Genomic DNA, 10,729 nt, shown 5'->3' with positions numbered 1-10,729 from the left:
AGATCCTGACTTGGTTCCAATGAAACCACCTAGGAAGTGTAATCTTTCTAATAGAAAAATAATTTTGAAAATCGCTCCTTAATTGACGGAGAAATCGGGGAACATACATTAAAAAAATATATTGCCGAACATAGAACCTTTGAACCTCTTTTTTTGAAGTCGGCTAAAATAAGACCGGAAGCTACTACTTATGCTCTATGTCCTGGTTAACTCTTTGTCTTTAGATGTGTCCTATGAACTAGATGTCTTTAGAACTCCTGACCGACGAGTTATGTGATGATTTTGGAAAACCAAAATGATAATATCAAAAAAAAAACAATAAGTGAGTTTTTTTTTGTAACCAACTGTTCTAATATCATCAAATATATTAGTAGTTGTTGCCACTCAAGCTTCTCTAGGCATTTGGTTTTAGCAATCCATAATATCACTCTTAGCATTTTTCCATATACACATATATACTACACTGGTTTGTTACAATTGTTTATTTTTTTAATCACCAATGAAAATGCAAAACTCTCTTGCTTTCAGGCCACAAATTTTCTTTTATTACAACTTTAGGCAATAGGAATTTACATATTTAGATCTCTTGATGTTCAAATTAATTGTTTGTTGGAATACACGGAACTTAATGTCAAGTGAAACAATATAAGAGTGTAAAGTTAGTTTAAATCCACGAAGTCTCTTTAACAAAAATTCTCTGTCTATTTCCAGAATTTGTTATTAAAATAAATTATGACAGAAATATGACAATGGTATAAAAGTGATTGAATCATAGTATTATTTTTAACAACGATATGCAATTATGGAAATTTTTTGGACATAATTTGTTAATATATGAGCTTAAGAATGATACGGCTTTTATTTGCACAATATTATACCATTTATTAGCCTCTGGAAGATACAGAAATACATATTCCACCATATAGTCGTTTTAGTAGGCTATATTTATTAGAGGTAATGCATCGAAATTAAACAAAATTTTAAAAAAATACACACGTTGGCAAAGCAATGTTCTATAGTAGAACTTGTAAATACAGAAGTAGGGATTTCTTCGATTAATTAATCATTTTAAATCACTGTTAAATTCTACGTAAAAACTAAAAAACAAAATATTATTCTAACTGCATTTTAGAATTTTGAATTGGAACTCGGAAAGAATTGATTACTGCTATTATAGCAAAGGATGAATTTATGTTAAGAATATATTAATTTATATGATCTAAAATATTATAATAGACAGAAATACTGACTTGGTTTTATTACATTGGGCATTGAAATTAATTCCTTGAAATTTTTTGTAAAAAAATGCCTATTTTGCTTTTCCTATTATTGCTATTTTACTATTTCTTTACTATATGCCCTATGTCATGGTTAAAAACAGGTCTTTAGGTGTTTCTTGTGAATTTGATGTTTTTAAAACTCTTGCTCGACAAGTTATGTGGCACTGATTGAAATATTTGCTAACCAAAAGGGCAAATATCAGGAGAATACAATAGGTGCAGTGGTTTTTGTTCCATATCAACACATAGACCTTATCAATGTACTATATATAAATACTGGTAGGGGTTATCAATTAAGCTTTCATTTGGTTTTAGCAACCCATAGCATTATAACTTTTGAATTGTTCCAAAATGCATAATTTATTATTAACTATACTTCAATTGTTATAACTGATCGATTCATCAAATCACCTTTGAAGATACGAAAACTCCTCGCTTGATACAAAAATCACTAATGAAAAAACGTCTTTCAACATCTTTGGACGTATTTTTTTAGTGAGATTCTTTAACCAATTTTCTATTTTACATATTTTCTTTGTGTATCATTTGTAAGGTTTTTAGATATTTTCCTACTGTTGGTAAATCATCTACTAATGAATTAGATAATATGGCATAATATGTAGTAGTATGTTTTATAATTGTGTAATGTGTCTTCATAAAAATTTCTTAAAGTCTTCTTCAATAAACCTTATTAAAATATTTAGTAAAATAATACTTTTTAAGTTATACTAGCCACTATAGACATCTTTGTTCAACTAGAAGATGCTTTTTATATACTTTCACTAAAATAAGATTATCGACAGCTGATTATTGACTTTTTGACATTAAAATTGTTCAATACAAAATCACACATGTTTAGTAAAGTACTGATAATTTATGTGTGTACTTTAAACTAAATAAAATATACTGAAAGGATTAAAACATTTGTTTTGTTGGGAATACGACGGAATGTTTATGATCTATACCATCTTTTATAAAATGTTCCTAAGTAAATCCAATTACAATATTAATAATTCTACAAACACATATTGAAATTATGAAATATGTGATTGTATATATGAATAATTATTACCAAATAATGGCCAACTGCTGAGCACTTGCAGTACCCGGTGTTTAGCTCTCGATACTGACATGCCGGCAGCCTGACCCCAACTGGTCTGCACCAGGGCCAGCCATTGCGGAGGTCTGGGTTCTCTGAGTCCAAGAACCGGCTTTGGTAACAAAAACTTCACCTCCTTCAGGCTGGGAGAATGACCAAGATCGGCAGCTCTGAAATCACGTTTCATTGGACGCACCGAACAATTAATTACGCTATCACAATCGAATACCTATGAAGAAGAGCCGCAACAAGTGCCATGTCCCTGACAACGCTTGGAGGTAAGTTGGGGTTTCCTAGCCGTAAAAGTAGACCCTCTAGGTAATCGGGAGCTACTTGATTGAAGAGTACTTCGGTGTAAAGGGCGCTAGCATCATGTTTTAGCGGATGGTACCTATAGAAATATGTTATAAACAATGCATATTGATATATTACCTGTGATACTTACCAAACAGATCTACAGAAAATTAGATAGAAGGGTTGTGCTGATTTATGTAGTTCGGTCGTGACGTCGAGAATATATTCATCAGCTGCTAATGGCATGGTGAAGGCGTCTCCTTGCACTATGCAGTAGAGGCTGAATTCTTGTTGTTCCGCTTCGCTATTGACTCCAATCAAACCGCAAAGTTCTTGAATAACGTCGGCAACGACCGTACTACAACGTGTATTCACCACTCTCTCAGCACCTCCAGGTAGTCGATAGATCTGTCTTCTTGCGCTTCGCCCTATGATAACATTTCGGACTCAATTAGTTACTGATTATATTATGTAATTGTCATTTTTTACCAGCGCTAACAGCGGTTACTTCTTCTACGGATGGTACGTTCTTTCGTCCTCCACATCGCTGAGTTTTTCTGAGATTCGTAACACATACAGCTGCCGTTCCGTGACAAATTCTTCTTCGATCGTTAGCTGCGCTGGTGAGGTGTTCCATCAAGTATGGTAAAAGATTCTCCGAACAGGCGAAGTAAGCTGCCACTATAGATAGTAATCTCCAAGCCCTGTGAATTATTGATGAAAATATTATATAGTTTGTCTACATATATATTCATCTAACTTCTTTTAAGTGAAGTTATATAAATTTATATTATATTCATTATTATTTATTACGTTAAATATATAGGAAAGCATTTTGATAGATGTTTGACATGGAAACAACATATAGTGATAAAACGCAAACAGCTTGTGGTTAAACTAAACTAAATGTACTGGCTGATTTAAATTAAAAATTGGGCGTAAATCTAAATATCTCATTCTAAATCTATCATTAGATAACAAGGTTTTGTTCTATAAGTCAATACTTAGGCCCATTTGGATCTATGATATTGAACAGTGGGTACTACTAGCAAATCTAATATAGATATCCTCCAGAGGTTTCAGAATAAAGAATAAAATGTTTAACTCATCTTTCACTTTACGTAAAACTTTCATTAAATTGTTGACATTTATATTTTGTGACACTGTTTATAAAGAAGTTAAATGCTTTGTTAAACAATTCTAGTATCAATTTACCTTTGACTTGATTCCGGTGATTCTGATTTATTGCTGGTTGTCTGCTTCATCAGTTGACTGTAGACCTCGTCTCTTAATTCGGCGTATTTGTGACAATGCTGTGAAAGATATTTTATCTAATTTGAACATTGTAAAACATCATAGGTGAGGGTTAAGTGGTGAAGGTAGGTACTGAACAGTAAAAGTGGTTTAGTAAAACTACTGATGGTTGATATTACAGGATGAATGGCAAGAAAACAGAACAATTCGGATTCAGACATTATATATTATATTGCAGTTTATATTCGATGAAATTAAATTCACTTTACGATTATTTGAAAATAAATTATCAAATAATTATTATTCAAAACATTCATTCTGTATGAAAATGTGTAAGTGGAAATAATAGAGTTTCAGGCTTTATACACAAGCATTTAAATAATTTTACATGTTGTGTTATAAGATATCAGACGAAAAAAAAGAAGAGAATATTTCAAATGTCTTTACTTTAATATTGAATTTACTACCAGTATATATTATATGTAAATCATAAATATAGGTGGTAAAAATGTCACTAGAAAATAATGTTTGACTATTACCAATTGTAGAAACTATATCATTATTTTTCAAATTTAGGTTAGTTTTCTTATAATAATTACATTTATAATAACAACTATGAAGTATTTTAAAACTTAACATTTTAATTTCATAAGAAATAAAATAAAATGTTGCTAGACACTATGAAGAGATCTTATTCGAAGCAATGAGTGGAGATATTTAAGAAGACAATAGACCCAGACCTGTCTAGGTTAGTTAAAACATTTTAACTTTTATATTTAATATTTTAACAACAAATGTGATCTGATTTATTCCATTAATAATCAGTTCTAGTTCAAAGACGTATAAAGAAAATGGTATATTTCACAATATCACAAATATTTTGTTTAGTACTGGCTTAATAATGGAGTGTATAAAATAAACATAAACATAACTACATAGATAATAAATATAGTAATATTATAAACACATTTAAATAATAAAGTAGAAAAATATGTATGAAATAAAATACGAGTAATTAGTGTAGTATATTAAGAACATTATTTAAATGAGATTTCATTAACAGGATAATATAGAAGGTATGTTTAAATATGATGTAGTTTGGATTTTTAACCTGAGAAACTGGTTGTAATAGTAATTCTTGCAAAACGTTTTGTCCAAATTATTTATCGTTTCTGTAGTTTATATTTTGATATTATGCAGTTACTACTATAATCAAATAATATTACGACGTACAAATAATGTTGTACATATTTTGCAACCATTCTATTTTATACCTTAAACACATAACACTGCTTCAAGGAACTCTGAGGAAATTAAAACGGAAACCTTTAAAGACCATTACAAACATGTTAATTTTTATTTCAAGGAAATTTTAGTATTTAGTAATATATTAAGGATTCGCATCTATTATTTCGCATAACTATTTATTAAAAAAAGATCAAATTTATATTGGTTTACTAAACTAAAACAACTATTATAGAATAAATATTTTGAATATGTTGCTTGTTTAATAATTAACTACCAAATATCATTTATATATCGAAACGTAATATAGTAAGTAAATAAATATATAATTTTAAGGGCGCAACGAACTTATAACATAACATGAAAACGATATATAATCTAGTCAAAGTTTTTTTTTGTAATGCGTTATGGATGTTTGTGACTTCGAAATATTGCAATGTTGCCGCATCAACTCTGAGTTTTAGTTCAGTTTGGCTTTGACATACAAAAAATTCTAATCTATATAACATAGTTGAACAAAAATGTTATCAAATATAATTTATTTTAACATTATAACATATCTAAAAACTACAGTTAATTATACAGCCACAATAATTTATAGGTAAGAATTAAAACCTCTGATCACTATTGCATTCAAGAATTTTGCGTAAGTCTGACAGCTGATCGCCGTCTGGTTGTCAGATGTACGCTAAATTATTCAAAATATGGGTTATAATTACTACAGGTTATAAGCCGGCAAACATTATTTTAGCCATTTGATTATTTTAATAAATTTTAAGTCGCTCCGTAATATATCATATCATTTTGTTTGAAAATGCCAAAAACAATAGATATTCAAGGTTATATATTGATTGCGGCTTTAATAGGTTATTTCGAAAAGGAACGAGATAATGGAGGCCCCTTTTGTCGGTAAATATCGTTAGAGAAGTAATTATTGATGATATTAAATAATATAGGTCCCTACAATTTTATTGAAAATGTTTTTAGCGGGTTGCTACCGCGCTGAATATTAGTAGTATGGGTACTGTGAATAACATCGCTTACAAAATGAAGAATAATATGTTAGATTCACCCAAGAAAACCCGTCTGCATAGAAAGTGGGAATCTTGACCATCTTGATATTAGCTCTATTCGAGACCAAATATACGAAATGTATAAGAACAGTAAGTACACAAACTATTTTATCAATATAAACATAATTTAATAAAATTATTTTAGAGAAAATTGTCTGTCTGAAAAGTGTACATAAAAGAATTAGGGACGTACAGCTTTTTGAGGGATGTAAGACATCCTTTCATACATTCTTACAGGGCATAGGGTTTAAAGGGTGTAATGATAACCCTCGGAGAGGTTTAATCGAACTCCCAGACATTGCCTTAATAATAATTCAATTTTTTAAAGACCAAGAAAGATAAACTATTTGAATTTGTGTATCTTGATGAAACTTGAATATTTCAAAATGGTTCATTGTGGCACTCTTGGCAAGACAGTAACAAAAAAAGTGTAAAGGCAACAAAATTGATGGGAAAAGGTAAAAGTTACAATAGCATTCGATTAGGTTTTGTTGGTCATTATATTTATTAATAATTAATTGCAGATATATTGCTGGTCGAGAAGGATATTCCATCAAACACTGTTTGGATATGTGGAGGGAAGCAATTGTCAACCACCTTTGGCTTGGATGAACTCGATAAGACATGCAGTGGAATTAATTGATGAATAGTGAAATCATGAACATGTTTTAGACAGATTAGAAATTAACATTTCAGTGATTCAGTTGGGCAGTGAGTCGGAAAGTAAAAGTGACTGAAGGAAACTTTTAGGATATGTGATAATGCTGTGCAATGCTGGAAATTCCTGAGACAAAGTGGTTAGAGTAGAAACAACTAAAGGTATGCACATAATTAATTGAATATAACTATAGAAAATGGTATTGTAGGGCGTGAAAGATTTTGTGTGCACAGATATGTTTGTAATTCTTCAAAATTAAACATATGCATTAGGTTAATGCATATGCGCTAATTGTGTTGTAGATACCACTACATAAAAACATAAACAAAACAAATCTAAACTACAAACTATTATAGGCCTTGTTTTGGTGACGGTATTCACGATAATGACAGCATACTAAGGATGAGCAAAATCGAAATTTTTGTTTAATTATTTTCTTTAGATTCGAATTTTCTTATATGTCAAAGCAAAACTGAACTAAAACTTAGAGTTAATGCGGCAATATTGCAATGTTTCGACGTCACAAATATCCATGACGCATTACTAAAAAAACTTTGAATAGACTATAAATGTACTGTGTGATAATTTATGGACAGAAATTTTAGTGAAGAATAGTTAAGGTGACGAATAGGTGATATGTACAGTGTAAGTAGAAGCTCTATGAACTATATGATTTTAATACGTACCATTAATACAGTATAAACACATTTCACTTCGGACATATCCGGTGTTAAAGGCTGATCGCCACAATATTTTAAGATACACTCGAAACACTCGATAGCCAGAGGCGTCAGCTCGGGATCGTCCAGTTTCAGAAGGGGTCCCTCGATAGGATGCCCTTGCCACTTTATAACGTCCGTCTGCTGTTTCCAAGTCCAATCTTTCGATTTCTGTTTGGATTTTTGTTGCACGGTGTCCATCCTCTGATGTTCCATGCTAGAAACGACGAAATATCTGTTAATTACGAACGCAATCTCGACACTGGTTATTCATGTACGCAAAGGAGCATGTATAAAAAGATTTTTCAATGCCATCCGCACGAAGTACGACTATAATGACTCATGAAAAGCGAGATTTTTGCCTTGCAGCAACGCACGTTGTAAACCGACAGTACTTCCAATACGCACGCAGCACACATTTTTCAATTCAAATTCACAAACAATAAATTCAATGAGAACAATTAAACCTTTAATTAATAACCGATTGAATCACTCGCCTTACTTTACAGGGTGTGTACGAAAAGTACAACCTTATCAAAGACATACTTTAATTTTTATATTATTAAAATAAGTTGTGCCATTAAACAATAAGATATATAAATAAATATTTTTCTTCATCTCCATTCGTTTTTAGATCTGTTGGGAAAGTTAATTTAAATTTTAGGTAATTTAAATTTACATTTTTTAAAATTAATTACACATTATGTTTGACACAATTTTAAGGTACAAATTAATTTATTACTACCGTTCTGTTGTACCTGCATTAATAGACAAACAAGATGAATTCGGGATTAATATATCACATAGATGGTGCTACTAGAATTAAATCCTTAAGTTTTTAGTTAGCCCCAACCATGCGTGTATAAATTTGACAGCTTTCGGTGTATAAATTTGACAATCATTAGTTTGTGAATTATAGCATTTTGAATGAAGCAACTTTTGTTATTGTGAAAAAATGGATAAAAAGAAATTTCGCGTGTTGATAATATATTGCTTTTTGAAGGGAAAAATACAGTTGAAGCAAAAACTTGGCTTGATGTCGAGTTTCCGGACACTGCCCCAGGAATCTCAACCATCAAGGATTGGTATGCTAAGTTTAGACGTGGTGAAATGAGCACCGAAGACTTGAACGCAGTGGACGCTCAAAAGAGGTTGTTACCGACAAAAACATGTTAAAAATCCCAAAATGATTTTGAATGAGAGTAAATTGAAATTGAACGAACACTCTATAGATATCAACAGAACGTGATACATTCACGAATATTTGGGTATGAAAAAGTCTGTGCAAAGTGAGCGCCGCATGAGCTCACTTTTGACCAACAATAACGATCATTTGATGATTTGGAGTAGTGTTGAAGAAGATGGTTAAGCGTAATAAACCCGAGTTTGTGCATCGATATGTGACAATGGGTGAAACATGGTTCTGTCATTTTACTTCGAAGTCCAATCGACAGTCATCCGAGTAGACTGCTTACAATGAATCCGCTCCAAAGCGTGGGAAAACGCAACAGTCGGCTGGCAAAATTATGGCGTCTGTATTTTGGGATGCGCAGGAAATAATTTTCATTGACTACCTTGAAAAAGGAAGGACCATCAACAGCGACTATTACATAGCGTTATTGGACCGTTTGTAGGCCCAAATCGCCGAAAAACGGCCAAATTTGAAGAAAAAGAAAGTGTTGCTTCACCAAGACAAGGCACCGTGTCAAAAATCCATGAATTGGGCTTCGAATTGTTTCCTCCTCCACCAGTATTCTCCAGATCTGGCCCCAGCTACTATTTCCTGTTCTCAGATCTTAAAAGAATATACACTGGGAAGAAATTTTCGTGAAATGATGAGGTGACCGCCGAAACTGAGGTCTATTTTGAAGCAAAATACAAATCGTATTATAAAAATGGTGTCAAAAAGTTGGAGGGTCGCTATAATCAGTGTATCACCCTCGAAGTGAATTATGTTGAATAAAAAAAATTTTGCCAAAAACTGTCTTTTACTGTGGTAGGCCGGGGACTTTTCAATTGACCTGTTATTTTCTAAATTAAAATAAAACTAAACTACTTAAGCTAAAATGAAGGATACACTAAAGTTGGTTCGCATCAAACTTTTGATTTTCTGCGTGTTGTCCAGCAGCTGTATTGATTCCAGGTTGCTGTAATTTAGCAACCTTATTTCATGATTTAATTCGAAATATTGGATCACTTAGTATATCGATTTGATTTCGAGGTCATGATGCAGCTCTTCTTTGGTTATATAGCCATAAGCATTGGCAATTAATTGTAGAACTTTGTTTTGGGTACGTTGGATTACTAACTGGTATGATGTTATAGTGCAATCCCATATTTGCAACCCATAGATCCAAGTAGGCGTTGTTATTAACCGATAAGCCAATCTCTTTGATTTTAGGCCAAGTTGAGAGTCTTCTTCCGACAAACCAGTACAGTTGCTTGACTTTGTGACTAATCTGCTATTCTTTTTATCAAACTTGAGATGATTCTGCTTGAGAAATCGGGCATCTGTCAAGTGATATAATTAGGTTTTTGTACCATGAACAGATTTGGAGCTATTAAGCTATATTTTACGGCCTCTAGACCATTAATAAATCATAAATCATAGATAATATTTGCGTTTTAATAAGACAGGGTAGATTAAATAACAATGTTTTGAAATAAATAATATTAATATCGGTTAAGGCTACAAGAAGGCAGCAACGAAATTTCTAACGTCAGTACACAAAACTAATAATTCGACCAAGCAACGAAATATCAATTTGAAAGAGTCTAAATCTGCCCACATCAAATTTACAAATAACAGGAATGAATACATCCCTGTCCAAAGAAATAATAGGTAACTTTCATATGCTTACACAATAATATATTTAGAAATAACATTGGATACGAAGTTATTGTGGTTGATTGCATATTAAATTCAGAAGAATGTATTGGCTGATATCACGTATGCAATGTATCTAGAAGCAATTTTGCTTTGTTAACATACAATAAAGTACTGTTGCATAAGCAAATCCTTAAGCTCATATGGAAATCTGATCTTCAGATATGGAATTAGGTATCAGGAAAAGTAATTTAGACTTAATTCAGTACTTTCAGAACAA

At 31.7% G+C, this 10,729-nt stretch overlaps 1 protein-coding gene and 1 long non-coding RNA gene across 6 annotated transcripts in view; one reads left to right on the top strand and one right to left on the bottom strand.

Moving 5' to 3' along the window:
- The window catches only part of Myo10A (unconventional myosin 10A), a 194,019-nt gene that overhangs the window by 2,100 nt on the left and 181,190 nt on the right, over positions 1–10,729 (bottom strand). For all 5 annotated transcript variants that reach the window (XM_076417412.1, XM_076417448.1, XM_076417438.1 and 2 more), the window contains 6 exons: positions 7,590–7,839; positions 3,889–3,986; positions 3,163–3,377; positions 2,825–3,101; positions 2,609–2,770; positions 2,353–2,549 (listed from right to left, as the gene is read on the bottom strand). In XM_076417412.1, the coding sequence (XP_076273527.1) occupies positions 2,353–2,549; positions 2,609–2,770; positions 2,825–3,101; positions 3,163–3,377; positions 3,889–3,986; positions 7,590–7,839 (1,199 nt within the window). The remainder of the gene's footprint in view (positions 1–2,352; positions 2,550–2,608; positions 2,771–2,824; positions 3,102–3,162; positions 3,378–3,888; positions 3,987–7,589; positions 7,840–10,729) is intronic.
- Positions 5,958–6,335, top strand: LOC143204805 (uncharacterized). The gene is made up of 2 exons (XR_013007679.1): positions 5,958–6,099; positions 6,160–6,335. It is a non-coding gene; the product is annotated as an uncharacterized LOC143204805 (long non-coding RNA).

This window comes from Rhynchophorus ferrugineus, unplaced genomic scaffold, assembly GCF_030347505.1.
Source record: "Rhynchophorus ferrugineus isolate W39M unplaced genomic scaffold, kcgeb_rfMv2 rfM1, whole genome shotgun sequence".
Classification (NCBI taxonomy): Eukaryota; Metazoa; Arthropoda; class Insecta; order Coleoptera; family Curculionidae; genus Rhynchophorus; species Rhynchophorus ferrugineus.
The sequence above is the reverse complement of the archived record's forward strand: the minus strand, read 5'-3'. Positions and strand labels throughout refer to the sequence as shown.